The sequence below is a fragment of the Pongo pygmaeus genome, chromosome 10, assembly GCF_028885625.2.
Source record: "Pongo pygmaeus isolate AG05252 chromosome 10, NHGRI_mPonPyg2-v2.0_pri, whole genome shotgun sequence".
NCBI lineage: Eukaryota > Metazoa > Chordata > Mammalia > Primates > Hominidae > Pongo > Pongo pygmaeus.
The window spans coordinates 30,394,062-30,413,380 of record NC_072383.2 but is presented as its reverse complement, the minus strand read 5'-3'; the positions used below and the strand labels follow the sequence as shown (position 1 = coordinate 30,413,380).

Genomic DNA, 19,319 nt, shown 5'->3' with positions numbered 1-19,319 from the left:
GCCTTGGCCTCCCAAAGTGTTGGGATTACAGGCACGAGCCACTGCACCTGGCCTTATTTCTCATTTTTATTGTACTTTCTTGTATTTTAAAAAATTGATAGGATCTGAGGTCTTAGTATATAACTTTTGGGCAGAAGTGTTGACTATATTAGTGTTTGGTGAATCAAAAGCAGTTGTCAATCATAGTGGAGATTCAAAAAAAAAAAACTTCTTATTGATAACCTATTCTGTGTTAGGCACAGTCCCTATACTTTTACAAAGTATTCTCTCTGCTAATTTTGATATCATCTTTGTTAGGTAAGTCTGCAGTTTTACAAATGAGTAACATAAGCTTAAGATAAAGTGTCAAAGTCAAATTCCAACCCAGTTTTAACTGACCTCAAAAAACCTGCGCTGTGTAATATCACTACCCTGTGTCCCATTACACAAGATGAACCACACTGTACAATCTTGTGGTCAGGACTTGGACCAGATCTTCTTTGTGCACCTCCCAACTTTATAACAATTTACAAAAAACTTTCATATACAATCTTACTTGATCCTAACAATATGGCTGTAAGATAGTCAGGATGTATATTATGTATCTCCATTTTACAGAGAGATTATGCTCAAGGTCCTATAGCTAATCCCCAACCTAGGTCTTTTAGCTAAAAGTCACTTTTGGCCTGTGAAGCACTTGATTTGTAGTTAACTCAGTCTTGGCAGTAGTGATTACTATAGTTGGCTCAGTAATTATGATGCTATTGTGGGGATTTGGTCTTACTTCTGGTCAAAGTTAATGCCCATGTACTTAATGACTCATGAGATATTTCTCTTACTGTATCATAGGATATTTCTTAGGCATGAGGTAGACATCATTGTGCCTGATATAAGCACCATAATAGGGTTCCACTTTACTATTATCTAAAACTTTAGCCATTCTCCAACTCTGATGCAATTGATATGATTTCAATACATTTATTTTAATTGTTAAAAATAATGGTTGGACATGATATCATTGGATGTACAGAACTATATCAACCTAATGATATGTTTTAGAAAAAATTCTTGTATTACTCCCAGATAGAGAAGGTCTTTATTGTTTGTCTGAGACAGGGTCTCGCTTTATTGCCCAGGCTGGACTGCAGTGGCTCAATCATGACTCACTGCAGCCTTGACCTCCTGGGTTCAAGCAGTCTTCTGCCTCAGACTCCTTAGTAGCTGGGACTACAGACATATGCCACCATGCCTGGACAACGTTTTTAAATTTTATTTTTGTAGTGATGAGGTCTCACTATGTTGCCTAGTCTGATCTTGAAGTCCTGGGCTTAAGTGATACTCCTTCCTCAGCCTCCAAAATTGCTGGGGTTACAGGTGTGAGCCACCACACCCAGCCAAGAAGGTCTTTTTAATACCCAAAATGCAAAAGCTGAAGGAAAACAGTGATTCATTTTACCACATAAAAATTTTAAACATCTTTAATATTAATAGGGATTATTATATTCTAAGCACTCATATTAAACTATATAAAATAGGTTATGATTACTGTGCCCATTTTACAGGAGAGGAAGTTAGGATTTAGAGAGATGAAGTAATTTAAGGCTCTAATGGCTAAATTGCTGAAGCCAGGATTTAAATCCTATAAGCCTGACTCCAAGCTCCATGTTCCTAAGCCCTGCATTATATGCATCTTCACTCATATAACAAAAAGCTTTATAGTCAAAGCTAAAAAGAAACAGACCTGGAGAAAATATATGAAATATGTATTCACACACACATGTTCCCATACATTAATAAGGACAACCCAATAGGAAAATAGGGAGCAGAAGCAGGCAACACACAGAGGGGAAGACTTAAATGTCCAATAAACGAATGCAAGTCCAGCCCCTCCAGCAATCATGAATGCAAATCAAAAAAACAAAAAGATGTCATTCCTTATGAGTTTGACAATTCAGAAGTTGATTTTTACAAAGTATTCTTACGCTTATTAAGAGGGTAAGACATACTGTTTTGTACCCCTCGGTTGGACGCGGTGGCTCATGCCTGTAATCCCAGCACTTTGGGAGGCTGAGGCGGGTGGATTGCTTGAGGTTCAGGAGTTCGAGACCAGCCTGGCCAAGATGGTGAAACCCCATCTCTGCTAAAAAACAAAAATTAGCCAGGCACGGTGGCGGGCGCCTGTAATCCCAGCTACTCGAGAGGCTGAGGCAGGAGAATCGCTTGAACCCAGGAGGCAGAGGTTGCAGTGAGCCGAGATCTCGCCACTGCACTCTAGCCTGGGTGACAGAGCAAGACTCCATCTCAAAAAAAAAAAAAAAAGAAAAAAGAAAAAGAAAAAAAAAAGACTGTTTTCTACCCCTCATACACTGTTGTGGTAGTGCCAGTTGACAGTCTCTTCCTTTAGGGAGGGTCACCTGGCACTAGTCACAAACTCCACATACTCTTCAATCCAGCAGTCTCCCTCCTCAGCATCCTCTCCTGACACAGGCACATTCTACAAAGAGGCATGCACACTGATATTCATTGCCCTATTGTTTGCAGTAGAAAAAAAAGACAACACTGGGCAGAATGACTTAGATTTTCATGGAAAATTAGTGGAAAAAGTTGTAAAATATGTACAATTGATTTATATACACACATACCCCCCTACTGCAAAGCAAACTATGTATGTCCATATATGGATGTAAAAGCATAGAAGAGTATACACAAGCACACCTGGAGAAGGAAAGGGTCTAGAAGGATTTCAGCTTTTTCTGCCATAAAGATTATTGCTAAAATACATACCACACAACAAACCAACCCATTTCCCACAAATATTACTGTTTGACTTCTCACAAGATACATATAGATTTTTATTGTGTCTCTTCCTTCTGTGTTTCTCTTTTTTCCTAACTGAACTTTGTTCTTTATGCAGGCCCTCTTCCAATCCTGACATATTTTAAAACCTTTAGCATTTCTGCCTACAATATTTGGGTTTTCTTCTTTTCCTGTCTTTATTTAATAAGCCCCTTACAAATATTTTCCCCATAATCACAATGTTTCCTTTTCACCTTGCTCAAGAACTGAGTTATGAGCTCCAAATGAGGTCTCTAAAAATTTAGATAAACTCTACATTGGCTAAGTTTTAGTCATTTGCACTGCTAATAAAGATGACAGTTAAACAAGCTGAAGAAGACTTCCTCCCTTATAAAGGGGCTAGCACAGAAGGCAATACTGTTCATACTTCTGATTCTTGATCACAGGAATTGCCTTAGGCAATTATAACAATGACTCCTCTGACACATAATATTATTCGAGCGAGACAGATAAAGGCGTATGTCCTGTGTCACACAGCTAGGTGGTGACAGCTGCCTTAGCATCAGCACACTGTGTTCCCTCTAATTTCTTCACTCATCTCTAGGTGGCAGTAAATCTGGTTCTGAATACTGACTTTGAGACTCGGCTTTCTCCACATCCTTCCTGTCACTTCCTTTGAGACTAATTCAGATTATTTCCTTAGCTTCTATTTCCCCATTTGTAAAATTGGGATGATGAGGATATCTTCCTTGGGTAGCTGTGACAATGAAAATGGGATCATCATGCATCAGCCTTAGCCCCACGAGTGCCACAGTAAACTCTCAGTAAGTGAGGTTGTCATCATTATTGTATATTTAAGATTATCTACCTATTCAGAAAACCCTAGTGACAAGAGTCTCAGTTGCTTTTCTTTTCGCATGAATGATTACTTGCTGAATTCATCAACCTCTTTAACATTTACTTTCCTTTATTGTGCTGGAACATTTTTAATGTCTTTTGTGGCTTCTCACTATGACTGCTTTGTTCAAAACTTATACAGGTCGAGTATCCTTTATGTGAAATGCTTGGGCCAGAAGTGTTTTGGGTTTTGATTGTTTTCAGATTTTGGAATATTTGCATATATGTAATGAGATATCTTGGGGATGCGACCCATGTCTAAACACAAAATTCATTTCTGTTTCATACACACTTAGCCATATACACAGAGCCTGAAGGTAATTTTATATAATATTTTAAATAATTTTATGCATGAAACAGTTTTGAATGTCTTTTGACTGTGACCCATCACATGAGGTAAGGTATGTGGAATTTTCCACTTGTGGCATCATGTCAGCACTCAAAACGTTTTGGATTTTGGAGAATTTCAGATTTTGGATTTTCAGATTAGGTGTGTTCAATCTGTATATATGGGTAAGATTCAGTTGTCTCCTTTAATCCTCGGCTGAAGGAAGCACTAAAGATTTTGGGGCCTTAATCTCCCATGAAGTGACACTCTCGAAGCCATAGACTCAGCTTCTCACCTGGGCTTCCTTCCAGTGAGCCGCAGATAGCAGTCATAGATAATGGCAGGGGCCCGGTGGCTGACTGCATTCCAGTACTGTGATGTGAAGTTGCTGGTGGTAAAATTAGCATTTGGCCTCCTGAAAGGTCTCTCAAATGGGATTTTTTCAAAGGTTGCCAAGACTTGGACTCCTGGGGAAAAAAGAAAGTAAGTGCTAGAGGAGAAAAGGAGAATATAAGTCCATCATAGTGGAAAGCATTTGTAATGGGTCAAAACAATAAAGACGAAGGATTTGCTGTGTAGAGTCAAAAATCAATTTCTGAGAACAATATAAAGATTTTTGTGCTGGGCAAATGGTTATCTGCAAACTGAAACAGTGTGAATGGGTTAATAATTGGATTCTTTAGTTGAAACATTTACTGTAAAACAAATTATTGGGGAAACACTTGTCAATACAAGGAGGTACCGTTCAGAAAAACATGAATCTGCATTTAATTCTAAGGTTATCTAGTCTATTCTGAAAGCCCCAAGACAGAGGCTAGAGAGACCTTATTTCCCTGGCTGGACCATTACTTTCAGAACCATTTAGAAAGTTTCTTAACATTTTATTTGAATCTTTATTAAAGGTTTAAGTAAAAGATTCTAAAGATTCTCAAGGCAAGATTTCTTTGTGTTAGTTTACTTCAAATACTTCTCTGGGAATATGTTAGACTCAGTTGTCCACTCTGGTATCCAGAGTTTTATTCATAATAGTATTTTTCTTTTTGTATTATTACTTAGATTAAGCTTAAGAACTTTTTATGTACATTTGTGAATTCAGTAGTTGTTTCCAAAAGATATTCATTTGAATTCAATTTTATTTAATGTATGTAGGTTTTTTTTTCCAACATATGCCTAAGCTCATTATTCAATTATGATGATATCACTTATTATGGTAATATGATTATTGCCCTCCTTAAAAAAATACCAGCTAAAATCTATCTGAAGATACAAATCCTATACAAAGAAGAGTCTCAAGAATCACCTGGTTCATAGGCATTTATTAAAACATTTGTGGCATTATTAAAACATTTGGTTCTGATAGCATAAGAGATTCTGATCTCAACACTGACATTCTGATGTATATATCCATATACCTGTTCAACATTTCCATCTGGATGTGTAATAGACATTCACATTTAACAGCTCTAAAATTGGCTTCCTGTACTCCCACTACCAACCACCCCTTCCCAATGCATATACAAACTTGCTTCTTCACTAATCTTCTACCTCTAACCAAATGGTAATTCAATTTTTTTAGTAGTTCAGCCAAAAACTTTGGGGTCATCCTTGATTATTCTCTTTAACAACCCACACACAATTCAACAAAATCTATCAGCCTTCTGTTTGAAAAATACCCAGAATCATAATTTCCACCTTCGGTGTCTCTGATCCAAACCACTGCTGTAGCCTGGAGTGTTGCAGTACTGTCCTAAATGGTCTCTGCCACTACCCTTGTACTCCTACAGTCTGACCTCCATGTGGCATCCAGAGTGATTCTTGTAAAATGTAACTCAGAATATATTACAGATACTTCTCCATTCAGAGCCCTTCAGTGGAATCTCATCTCATTTGGAGGCAAGGCCATGGTCTGGAAGGCTTTGCACTCTCTGCATCCTCACTCTCTCTGCCCAGCACTCTGACTTTATCTCCTACCATTCTCCCCCTCAGTGCTTCTGCTGCAGCCATACTGGCCTCCTTGCTGTCCTTGAATATGATTAAAGAGCTGTAGCACTTATTGTTTCTTCAACTTGGAATATTTCCTCCACATGTCCGTCTGATTTGCCCCCTCACTTCTTTCAGGTCTCTGCTAAGATGACACCTTATCAGGGAGACTTTCCTTGGCCATCACATATAAAATAACAGCCTTCTCACATCACTATTTACTTCTTTAGTCTGTTTTATTTTTTTTTTGCAGTCTCTCAACCGTATCTGATGTATATTTCTCCTTTCTAAGATTTAAGTACCATAACAAAATTTTGTCTGTTTTGTTTCAACCTATAGAGTACCTTGAAAGTGGTTGGCAGGCAATCAGTGCCCAATACATATTTTTTGACTAAATGAATGAATAAATATCTCAGCAACATACAATTACTTTCCATTTCCTAAATCCATACCAATCCTTCTTTTAGTCATTACAAATACATTTATTTAGCATTTAACACTTGCTAGGCATTGTGGTAGGTGCTGAGGTAAAAAAAAAAAATAATAATACATATGATATATTCCCTGTCTGTAAGGAATTGGCAATCTGGTGGGAGATGTGGACAGTTCCTGATTACAATATTTTGCCTGAGTATTCTGCTAGAGATCAGTACAATATGCTCTGGAGGAAGACAAAAGAAGCCTCTAGCTCTGTCTGGGTGCCAGGAAGGGGAAGGGTGAGGCTGGTGTAGGAAAGGCTTTCTGAGAAAGCTGTCCAAATGGTAATAGCAAGCATTTACTGAAATGTTCACCGTTCTAATCACTGTGCTAAGCACTTTATCTCATTAAATCCTCCCAAGAGCTCCCTGGAATAGAATAATTATTATTCTCATTGACAGATTAAAAAAAAAAAAGATCTACAGGGAGAAACTGAGTGACTTTTTCAAGTTGATACAACTAGTAAGTAGTGGAGTCTACTAAATGGTAGGACCCATACCAGCATATAACATCTATGTGGGCATGGATTTCTGTTTAGTGATGTATCCATAGCCCAAGAATAAGGCCTATAAAATGAATACAGGAGTGAATGAATGAGCTAAGATTTGAATCCAAGTCTATTAGATCTTAAAGCCCAAGACTTTTAACCATTAAGCTACTGTCTTTCTGATCTGAAGGACAAGTAGAAACTCACTCATGCACATGTAGAAAGTTTAATTTGGCAATTGAAAACTGCACTTCTACATCCTCATAGGTCAAAGAAGAATTTAAATGAAAAATGCTTAATGCTTAGAGAGTAATGATAACATAAACATCATACAACTAAATGTGTGGGATACAGCCAAAGAAGCATTTGAGCGAAATAGAAAGCCATAAATGCATGTATTAGAAAAGCCGAATATTCGTGAGCTATATTTCTAAGTTAAAGAGAAGAAAGAAATAATCAAAGAAAACAGGAGGAAGGAGAAAATAGAGATAAGGCAATATATCAATGCAGTAGAAAATGAAGCAACATAATAAAGAATCAATAAAGCCAAAAGTTGGTTCTTTGAAAAAAAAAAATAAACCCTTTGGAGAAGACACACAAATATTATGAATTAAAAGAGAAACATAATTACAGATACAGTTTAGGAAAAACAAATTGATGTAATATGAAAAATTTTATGTGAATACATTTTAAAACAAATTATTAGAAAAAGAGACAAATATAATTTACTAAAACTGATTCCAGTAGAAACTGAAAGCCTGCAAAATTCTTTGTTGAAGCAATACAGAATCCTCTCACAACAAAATTACAAATCCAGATAATTTATAGGTAATTTTACCAAGTTTCCAAGGAATAGATTGCTCCAATATTACACAAACACTTTCAGAGAATAGAAAACAACAAGGGAAATATTAGCAAACTGAATTAAACAATATAAAAAAGATAACATGCTATGACCAACTTGGGTTTATCCTAAAAATGGCAGGATAGTTTAAAATTTGAGGAGTCTCAAGAATCACCGGTTCACAGGCATTTATTAAAACATATGTGGCATTATTAAAACATTTGGTTCTGTACATAACCAAAAGTTATGCACAGGTTGATAGCATAAGAGATTCTGATATCCCATGTTCACCGACCCAGCTGTCTATCACTCCTTGTAATGTCACCTGAGGCTATGTATGTTCAACCTCCTATGGCATGGCTACTGCTCCTAGTAGGAAGCATTTTGATCCCTCTTAAGAACCCTGGTAGGAAACACAAACAAATTTAATTTGAAAGCAACATCAAATTAATTAGTAATAGCTTCCAGAAATGCTGTATTAGATGGGAATCTAGAACAGAGCCTTGGCACAGGGAGAAACAATGTTGTATCAGCCAACAATGTTTGCTATAGGTGTAAGAGGAGGAGAGAAAAATACCTGCATGCCAGGTATTTTTCATTCTTGGAAAAGCATTTTTCAATTCAAAGCCTGTTATAAAATGAGCCACAGTGTCTAGCTGCCCTGCAATAGAACTCTCAGTGCAGCACCATGGCTTAACACTGGAATGTGTAGAGGTAGTGTTACCTATGTAACAGGGAGAGAAAGTGTGCATTAGTAGGTAGTAAGAAATCCTACAGAATAGCCAAACTCCCTACTTTAACTTTCTACCATCATTAGATGTTTAAGTTGTACTCAACTCTACTTCCATGGTTTTATACATTGAACAGATCCAATCCTTTACATTCAGACAGATCAGTCATTTGTATAGTACAGGGTTTCTCTGTTTCACCAAGCATCAAGAATCATCTAGATGCTTATTAAAAATAGAGTTTCCTCAGCACCACCCAAGACCTTGGTCCCAGGGTTCAAGGAATCTGGGTGTTGTTTTTATTTCTCCCATAGTGATTCCTATTCACTTTTACAAATCGCTAGTGGAGTGGTTATTGCACACCTGAGAGGCAAGCTGCATAAATTAATGATCAGTATGATGGACTCAATAACAAAGGATTAATATCACCTAACTTTTCTAAATCTCATTGGTCATTGATGATGTCACATTCTCAGTGACATATCAAGAAGGGAAGGGGTGTGTGTAGGAGCCACTGCTCCAACAGGGAGGAGTATTTCAGTATTTTATCACTGACATTCTTTATAACTGCCAACTTTTGCTTTGTTTCATCATTTTTAAAATTGCTGTAGCCAATGGACCCCTTACTGCTTACAGTCATGTACATGTTCCCACTGACTCCTTTCTTTGGTAACCACAGTACGTTCTAGTTAACTATCACACATTTACAATTTCTCATTATTTTGTCTCTTTACTTACTTTTTGTCTTTCTCCTCATATAAGCTCTAAGCTCCATGACACACTTTGTCAATTTTTTCTCTGTGCCAGACACTAGTAATTATAGAGTTACATAGCTAAAGTACTTACCCATTTTGTGCCAGTTGCAGGGATTGAGGTTACCAGATGTACTGTGGTAGACTAATGTTGACTTAGGTCTGGAAAATGAAATAAAAATTAGATAAGTACAACAAAATGGAAAACTAATGAAAGAAAAATAAGGAAAAATAATATTTAGACAGAGTGGTTTCAGTAATTCATCTGATTAAGGCAACCTATGAAAGGCTTCCATCGTTCATTCTTTCTCTGGGTTAATAAGCAAAATGGAAGAAGACTAGGAAAAGTGTGTGTGTGTGTGTGAAAGAGATGTTAAATAGGAGTGACATATTATGGAGCACATATGTGTGAGTTCACATAAGAAAAATTTAATTTACTAACAGACCCAAATATATGAACAACCTATTTTTTTTCCTTTGTACCAGGAAGCTTCCCCACACATCGTGACTGAACTTTTGGCATTTACCAGAGTTCAATTAAAAAAAAATTCTGTCATTTCATCAGCTTCTATCTCCTTTGCCCTAAAAGAGAAAGCTGAATTTTAGATTACTGAATAGAAAGAAAAGCCTTTTGGTTATCAAGAATTTTATGGTTAAGTGATTTAAAGGTTTTATTACTTTATGAGTAGCCAAGTACTAAACTGTATTTATAAAACAACTCAATGCATATATGATGGCATATTAGGAACTCTATAAAATATTGAAATACACACTTTCACACATTTGGGGTCTTGTACAATGAAATGCCTATATTTGGAAAATGGGCCTAATATATTCTGCCCTTCATGAAGTCTTTGAAAGCCCACTTGAGCATCCACACCTGTGAACTGCAGTATACCATCCTACAGCTAGCATGAGATTGACGACTGTATCAACTGGAATTACGTCTGCCACAGCCATTGGAGTAGCTCTTATGGCCCGAAGAAACCCTTTCCCGGTCTGCATAGGAAAAAGAACATAAAATATTAAACCAGGTCTTAAATAATAGCTGGGGCTAAAGTATGTATCATCAAACTGATTACACTAGTGCAATAAGTGAAAACAGCTAACATTTATCCACTGCTTACCAGGTTCTTATGCTAAGTGTGACTTCCTCAGCCTATCCTACCTTTCCAGCCAAGTGCATCTCCAGCATTTCCATGAACTACTAGTGTTACTCACGTTCCTTTAGGGAATAAAATTCCTCAAATTTGTGAGAGGTTAATAAACTCAATTAACAAACACCAAGAATAAACTTTTACATCTTAAAAATTAATTCATAAGACATGTTAAGAATTAAGGTTATACAAATTTCTCATTAATTTTCCCATTAATATTTGTTTACCATTTCCTTGATGATTTTTTCTGTATTAACTTACAAGCAATAGTAGGCATTAAAAGTTTAAGAAATACTTATTTGAAAAACATTAATTGGTGAAATTCCACCATTAATAAAACAAAACTTTTTTTTGGGCTTGGAAAAATTGCCTTATTATTTACTTTTTATTCAGTATCTTAGTTCACCTCACAGATCACTGAAGTTATATAGATGCAAGAATTAGGAATTATTCATGTTAATAATTGGTTGAGTTTATGAAATTGATTCTTTGTGCTGTGCATGTTTCCAACATTGATTTGCAATGATTAGCACTTTCTTATGTTACTCAGTTCTGTTTTCTTATAACTAGCTCCCCTTCTTTCAGACATAAGAAACCAATTTAGAACATTTTAGAAAATGTAAATAAATATGCAGCTTTGCATATAATGAAACCCGTTTTGGGATCATGTTAAAATAATGATGTTCTAAGTCACTAAACGTTCACCCCAACTGAACTTTTGTAGAAGAAAGAGTTGAAGGCAGGTGGGAAACAGAAAGAAAGGGGCTGCTAGGAAAATCAGAAATCAGAAGGAAGATCTTTGTCACTTATAATTCACTGTCTCATATTTGTATTGCAGTTCATGTTGAACCTAGTTCTGGGAGGAACAGAGACAGAGTCTGAAGTGCAGTCTAAATCCCTAATAAAATTTAAGTTTATTTAGATCACTGATTTCCTATTCATTGTACAGAAGAATGAAGTGGGGTTTAGACCCTGAATGCTTCAGTGTGAGCTGTGAAGCCCCACAGCTTGGCTGGATCAATCTGGACTTCGGGCAGATGCGCACTAAGGGCTGCTTACCTAGAGGAGCCACGTTTCTTCTGGTAAGATATTATTGAAAAGGTGTTGCCTATATTCATGGATTTTTGTATTTGAAAAATTTGCTCCAATTGGTAGTTCTCTTTCTTGTATTCATTAACAATTATTGATGTATATCTCTTTTCTATACACGCACATAAACTCTTACATGTGTTTTATAATCAAGAATTCAATAATCTTTGAAGATATTTTTACTGCATCCTCAATTCACTGCACTAATTCATGAAATTATAAACTGCAAAAAGGAGGAAATATCCCCATCTTGTGGTAACTAAAGAAAAGTCCTTGATGCTCAAAGACTTCAAAAATAAAACTCCTAAATAGTAACTGATAGCACATTACCTCTGTTTTTCTGATAAAAAATTCTCAAAGAATAATTTCATCCTGCCTGTATATTACAATCAGAACAATTAAAATAATATGCCTCAGTTATTAGTAAAGTAACATTTATGTTTTGGATCAATGAAGCTAAGCCAGCACTAAGAATTTTGTTACTATTCCTCTACTACATTTCAGGGAGTTATTTCTTTATCATTATACATACCGCAATAATGATTCCATTAGGTCCATTTATATTATCAACCCAACCCTAAAAGAAAGAAGATTTCTATTGGTTACACATTTCAGAAAATTGCTTTATCTTTGGAACATCTGCAGTCTAATCTTAATAAATTTCAAACAAGAGCACTGAGATCCCAGCCAATAGAACTATCTAATTCAGTATTATTAAGATCTCAAAAGATAATGGCAAAGCATTGGCCATTTTCTGTACTTTATTTGACTGTGCAAAAATTAGAATTTGGCCAGGATTGTTTTTCTTAGCAGGAGTCATGAATGGTTTTGTGGTGTTTTATGACCTCTTATGGACTAAATTGGACTTTGTCCTTATATCATGATCTGCTAAGCAATTCACCAACCATACTTCTCCACCTTAGTCCTGATTTCAGCCTCTTAGGAGAACATTGAAAACATGATTTGTGTTAATGGCCCATTTCTTAACATTTTTTACCAGCTATAGAGTCCATGCCAGATATATATACATATATATATGTGTGTGTGTGTGTCTGTGTGTGTGTCTGTGTGTGTATTGACTTACTTAAAGATGTTACAGAGATTATGTTTAAGAGCAGCTAGAGGGAAATGTGTTTTTAAGTTTGTTTCTTAAGACCTAAGCCATTCAGCTGACCTTATTATGTCTCTTTACATTACAGTATAAAAGTCAAATGTGTGTGTATAATGGGAGAGAAGAGAGGAGAAGATGAAGGGATTAATATTTGTTGAGCCTTTTAGTAGGGACCACTCCTCATACACTGTCTCATCAAATCAACTCTCCATAGTATCTGTCCTGTTTTATGGAAGGGACAACTCAAAAATGTTGCATTACCAGTAAGTAGTGGAGCAGGAATTTATCTACCCCAAAGCTTCACAGACTTGCTTTGAACAAGATGGTATAATTCAAAGTACTTTCAAAAGGTCATGACAGTATACTGAGGTTTAAAAAAATTAGTATTCCTAAACTGAGATCCTTCTGTGAGCTTTGAAACTCTTGTTTACCCTGGCAGTTGTAATACTACCAATTTGGCCATGAAGGACATTCTGGTATGCTTAAACTATAGTAGGAAAGCCAAGATATGAAACCATCACCCATGGGAATTTTGAGACTAGAGTAATTAGAAGCTAATTTAAGCTCTCCGTCCAACTCTAGGACAGTCAAGATAACTGCCAGAGGAGCCACATGCTGGGTGAATCCTGAACCCAAAGTGGAATTTTGCCCTAGTATAATGGGTTCCTATTCGATTGGCTGCACTTAGCTATAAATCCTGAGGAGGAGAAGAAGAAAGACATCAGAAAGTAATTGGGCTAGAAGAACCTTAGTTTGGAAGCAAAACACAGAATCCAGGTGAGTGGGCTTACTGGGAAAGGCTCCTGCCAAGTTGCTCCCACAATGGAGGGCCTTATGATGGCAATGTTCAGGTTCCTGCTCTCTTGCTGCACCACCATTTCTCCCAAGGCCTTGGTGTAGGTGTAAATATTGGGCCAATCTCTGATCAGCTTGGGTGTAATCTCGTCAATAATAGCATCATCTAACCACCTAAAAGGTAAAGAGAATTCTAGTAACACATGTTAGACAATAAACCAAAAGGAAAATGTGAGACACAATCAAACAAAACTTCCACCTTTTAGCCTCAGTTCTGGAATTCAGAACAGTCACATGATACCAAGTTTGAGTGTGTACCTGTTCAAAGCATGCATGAGCTTTTTGCTCGCCACTGCTAAGCCCAATCTTATCCTGTGCGCTCCCATCCAAACAGGTAGGTAGGTAGGTAGGTAGGTAGGTAGGCAGGCAGGTAGGTAGGTAGGTAGGTAGGTAGGTAGGTAGGTAGGCAGGCAGGCAGGTAGGTAGATAGACCGATAGAATCAATAGCAATACTACTTTATTACGAATGATAGTATAGGGCTATTAGTACTACTTTATTAGCACTACTTTAGCACTACTGCTACTTTATCAGTACTGATTACTACTTTATTGTAGTAGTACTAAATTAGAACTTTAGTAGTACTATATTAGAGGTTATTATTACTTTACTTCCTCTCTAGCAAGCTGATAAGTACATTCATTGAACACATATTTGAGTCCCAGTCATTCTCCCAGTAGTGTGCTGCATGCTGTGTTCGGGGAGTTAGAGGCTGTCATCCAAGGTGCTTCAGTGGCAGCCCTACTCAGTGTTGTCCGATAAAAATCCAGTGCAGTAATCCTGAAGCCTTTAGCTTTAAATTTTAAAAATTCCACTCAATGCAAATCAAATCAAAGTGACTACTTTTGGCACTTACCATCTGTTTTAGCAAACCTATGTAATGCATTTTGAAGGTCTGTTTAGAGTCTATGCTAATAACTTGAAAATTATCTCCAGAGATTTCCAGTGAATTCTGAAGTCTGTCAAGTGAGGTGATTATAGTGCTCTGAAACAGCTTCAAAATCACGATTATTGGCTACTCCTACTTACAAGATAACATGTGTCATGAATAACCAAGTTACCATAGCATCAGCCTAATCTTTCTTAAAAATATGTCAAACCACTTGATAACCCCAAAGTCTATCTACACCTCTCTTAAGAAAGCAACAAAAGTATTGTCAATTATGTATTTAACATTCTTCTAGCTGACAGATCTATGTGGTTAAATCATTGATATAACATAGCTTTTTAAAAATTAAGCTGCCGAAATATGCTAGTGTGATTTTTCTAATCAATGTGGTATATTTATTTCTATTTTATAGAACAGAACTATACTATTTTGATTGTAGAAAATCTTCACTGTTACCACTTTGCTGACATGACACATTTTTGAGCAGCTAAGATGTGCATGATGTTAAGACTTATTCAGAATCACAGCTTTCAATTTTAATGCCTCATTTGATCCTGAGGTAGAACATGGGCATTGACTATACTGTTTCCACTTTTCTTGCTTTGCTTCTATTAGTGCTGAGTGTGTTCTGGATACTCAAATGTCTTTTCATTTAAATTGAATAGAGAAAGATTGAGGGGTTCTAGAATTAAAAACAACTTCAACTACATAGAAATATCTAGGATATTTTAATTATATGGTCACCTGGGGGCTGGGAAAGAATATAGGATGATGCAGACACCTCTCCATCTTAACAATCCTACCACTATCTCATTTCATTTGTGGGTCAACAGTGGATTGACTGACCTGAGACCATTTTCTCTCACCTGCAAAAATATATAGTTTATGAAAACCAGGTCTTGAGGGAATAGAGCTTAATTTCAATAAAGCTGTAAAAAAAAAAAAAAAAAACCTAGAAAACATCAGAGCCCAATAATGTGCAGGGATTGTATGTCACATGGCTAGTACCAGTTGCTGTCATTAATGTTGGGGTACATGGAAAGGATAATACTTGGGGGGATACGGGCCTTATAAAGCTTGGCGAGTTTGCTTGTCTTAGAAAATTTTGGTTTTGTAGATTTCTGACAGCACGCATGCAAGAAATTTTAATATTCTATAGATGACTTGCCTCTGCTACTCTCAGCTACACCTGTATTCCACTGTTTTATCTTCTCATTCCAATTGTACTTGTGAAAATGGCAATAATTATACTCATTCTAAATTATCATGAGGGTAAACAGGAATATTCACAACTGCATTTAAGCTCTTTGATAAAACAAAATGAACCAATAAACCTAAGGCATTTTAATTTTTTAATAAAACAACCAGTGAGCATACATCTTTGTAGGTAATAGTTTTAAAGTGTCATTTCTGGCCAAGTGCGGTGACTCAAACCTGTAATCCCAGCACTTTGGGAGGCTGAGGAAGGAGGATCGTTTGAGTCCAGGAGTTTGAGACCAGCCTGGGCAACATAATAATACCCTGCCTCTACAAAAAAAGTTTTAAAAAATTAATGGGGCATGGTGGTGGGCACCTGCAGTTCCAGCTACTCAGGAGGCTGAGGCAGGAGGATTGCTTGAGCTTGGGAGTTGAAGGCTCCAATGAGCCATAATTGTGCCACCATACTCCAGCCTGGGTGACAGAGACCCTGGCTCAAAATAAATAAATAAATAAATAAGTAAATAAATAAATAAAAAAACAAATAAAAGTAAAATATCATTTATAATACAGACAAACAAACCATCTGAAGCTCATCCAGCCACTTCCTAGGTTCAGAGGAGATTAGTGTAATAAACATGCACATCCACTGGTTGGGCCAAGCCATTCTTAGGACTTAAACACTCAATTCAGGGTTGCTGCTGTTGTTTGTTCTCAATTTGTTTTTAAAACAGTAAATAAGTTAGTATAGATAAAAAACACATATAAACCAAAATACATGTCTGAAATTAATCTAAATGTCCTCCAGTATACTCAAGAATGTTTTGAACCCATGGGTCTCAAATTCTAAACTTGAATTGCTTCAGAAGAAGCATAAAGTCATTGAAAATTTCAGAAAGCAGTATGTATATGTCTACGTGTGTTCACATATACACACATACACAATTTTTTCTAAAGATTATGAATTTTGGTTTCAAACTTATTGAATCAACGTGATTATATCATTAATAGTTTATTTATGTATTTACTGAATGAAATACCAAGAGGCATATGTATTTCCCCTCCCCTGATCCCCTCAATTTTCTTATGCAACAAGTGGGCAAGCCTAGTAGTTTATCAGGAAATCTGTTAGAGAGTAAGTGGTGGACACACTGTCTTATGATAATGTTTGCTCTCTCTTTCTCCAGGCTAGATTATGTCATTCTCTTGATTGTTGTAGTTATTAAGTTGTATTTGCTTATGTGTCTGTCTCCCCACTGGACAGACAGTGAGTCCAGAAGATCAGGGATTATGATTTTTATCACTGTGTCTAATCACCTTTCTGCCCCCAGGAGCCAGCTGTCTTATTCAGTAAATGGATGTTCTTCCACATGATAATCTTGATTGGCCAATTTCTGTACTATGTAAGGTTTTGGGAAGCAGAGATGGACAATGATGAGAGAAAGTGGACGAACTCAAAAGAAGACGAGGTTGTATGGAGAATGTGGGAAAGGAAGGAAGGGGGTTATCTTTGTAGACCAGGAAGCAAAATTGGAAGTAAAGTGTCCAGTGGCAATGGTGAAAAGTGTTGACCAACCTCGGTTTGGTGAAGGTGGCTTCAAGGTCAACTTAAACTTTCCAGTGGGAAGCAGGGTATTTCTGAGCCTAATGCTTATGGAGAATTGGCCTCTGTATTTCCCTCAAGACTTTTACGGAGCACCTAGCCAGGCTCAAACATGAGCCAGATGCTGAATGCCCTGCCAATGGCCTGCCATTTGAAAATTACTCAGTTTGGTTAAGAAACAATTTAATCTTATTCTGGTTTGTAATTTAAAGCCTGCTAATATCAAAGTACAAAGAATTCTCATTTTTACTTAGCTACTTAGATGTCATTTTGAAGCTGTGCCATCCTGAAATTAAAAGCACAAGTGCTAGAATCAGCTTTCACCATTCCCCTAGAAGAGGTCAGCTTTTTTAGTGTTGACAATGTGTTCTATAGCACGAAGGCAAAAAAGACTACTTTCCAACATCTGACCTCCTTTCATATCTCCCAGAGGGCTGTGATAAGGGCCACTGCTGCTGGCTGTAGGGGCCTCCATTCCCCTGCCTCTCATACCTGCACCCTCAGTGCACACGCCACCTTTCCTTTTTCACATGGCAGATTAGCTGTGTCTTCTGGTGACTGTGTAGCCTCAGAAGCATGGTTTTTAGTAGGTACAGATCTACTAGGAACTTTCCATTAAAGCTTCTAAGAACTGAAAGACAACAGGAGGCGAGGAGAGCAGGAGAAAGAGGGAGCATAGAGATAAAGAAGACAAATGATCCTCATTTCAAATGAAGACTGCTCAGTGAAAAAGCTCCTTAAGGCACTCTTTCCCAAACTTGCCTGCTCATAAATATGAATTACACAGGGCCCCTGGGAAAAATCCAGATTCCTGGGTGCCATTTTAGAATCACTAAATACATCTGCAAAGTTAAGAGTCTGATAATCTGTATTTTCAACATGCCCTGGAAATTCCAACAGTCAGGCAAATCAGGGAATCACTAATTTAAAAGAAGTCCACTCCATAAACTTAAGTCATTGAGATTTGAATATATCAGGATTAGCTCTCAAAAACGCATTGCTTCTTGGAGTAAAATTTCAACAGAATTGAATTTTAAAATAATTAAATCCCTGGTACTAGAGATGCAAAACATGACAAGTATGCATGTTCTAATCTGGAGTTAATTTGATAGGTGCAACCCCATATGCAAAGCAGTAGCCATGTCCTATTGTTTTTTTTTTCCCAAAACATGGAGGTGTTTTTTATATCTGTTGCCTCACCCTCGTTCTAGTCTTCCATACCACTCCTCTCTGGTAATGGGTCTCGCTTCCTCTGTCTACTCCCTATGCTACTCCACTGCCTCCCCCCACCCCTGGCTATATTAATATTCCTGAAGCCCACTTTCATCAGTATTTTTCCATGACGAAAACAAATGAGCAAACAACCCAAAATTACACACAAAAATGCATGTGCACACATGGCCCTCCTTCAATGGATCTCTACTGCCTAGAGAATTAAATACAGTTCCTCTGCATGGTATGCAAAATCTCCACAGTATGGCCCATCCTCCCCTACAGCTTGATCTCTAACTGCTTCCCTACGCGTAACACATGTGCTGCCAAGATGGACTAATGGCTGTGTCCCAAACACGCCTGGGTTTCCCAGCTCCAGCTGCCCTGCCAGGCACATGTGCACATCTCACCTATCCACGCACACTCTATCCACTCTTCCAAGTCTTCTCATATGCCTCCCTCCACTCCACCAGACTTAATATGATCTGTTTCCCCACCACCACATGTGTATAATTCTGCCCTGTTCTATTTGTCTTGGATATGAGCTCTTTGGAACATAGTCTATATCTTAAGAAAGCACCTTTTTTTTTTTTTTCCGAGACGGAGTCTCGCTCTGTCGCCCAGGCTGGAGGGCAATGGCACAATCTCGGCTCACTTCAAGCTCTGCCTCCCGGGTTCACGCCATTCTCGTGTCTCAGCCTCCCGAGTAGCTGGGACTACAGGCGCCCGCCACCACACCCGGCTAATTTTTTGTATTTTTAGTAGAGACGGGGTTTCACCACGTTAGCCAGAATGGTCTCGATCTGACCTCGTAATCCGCCCGCCTCGGCCTCCCAAAGTGCTGGGATTACAGGCTTGAGCCACTGCACGCAGCCAGAAAGCACCTTTTAATCTCTACCACTGCCAAGTACGTGAGTAGACTGCAAAGACCATGGGCTTC

General features: G+C 37.5%; 1 protein-coding gene across 3 annotated transcripts in view; it reads right to left on the bottom strand.

Annotated features, from left to right (window-relative positions):
* FAR2 (fatty acyl-CoA reductase 2) overlaps positions 1-19,319 on the bottom strand; it is a 200,016-nt gene that overhangs the window by 17,357 nt on the left and 163,340 nt on the right. For all 3 annotated transcript variants that reach the window (XM_054442369.2, XM_054442367.2, XM_054442368.2), the window contains exons 5-9: positions 13,417-13,594; positions 12,047-12,091; positions 10,149-10,267; positions 9,363-9,430; positions 4,296-4,467 (exon numbers count right to left, since the gene is read on the bottom strand). In XM_054442369.2, the coding sequence (XP_054298344.1) occupies positions 4,296-4,467; positions 9,363-9,430; positions 10,149-10,267; positions 12,047-12,091; positions 13,417-13,594 (582 nt within the window). The remainder of the gene's footprint in view (positions 1-4,295; positions 4,468-9,362; positions 9,431-10,148; positions 10,268-12,046; positions 12,092-13,416; positions 13,595-19,319) is intronic.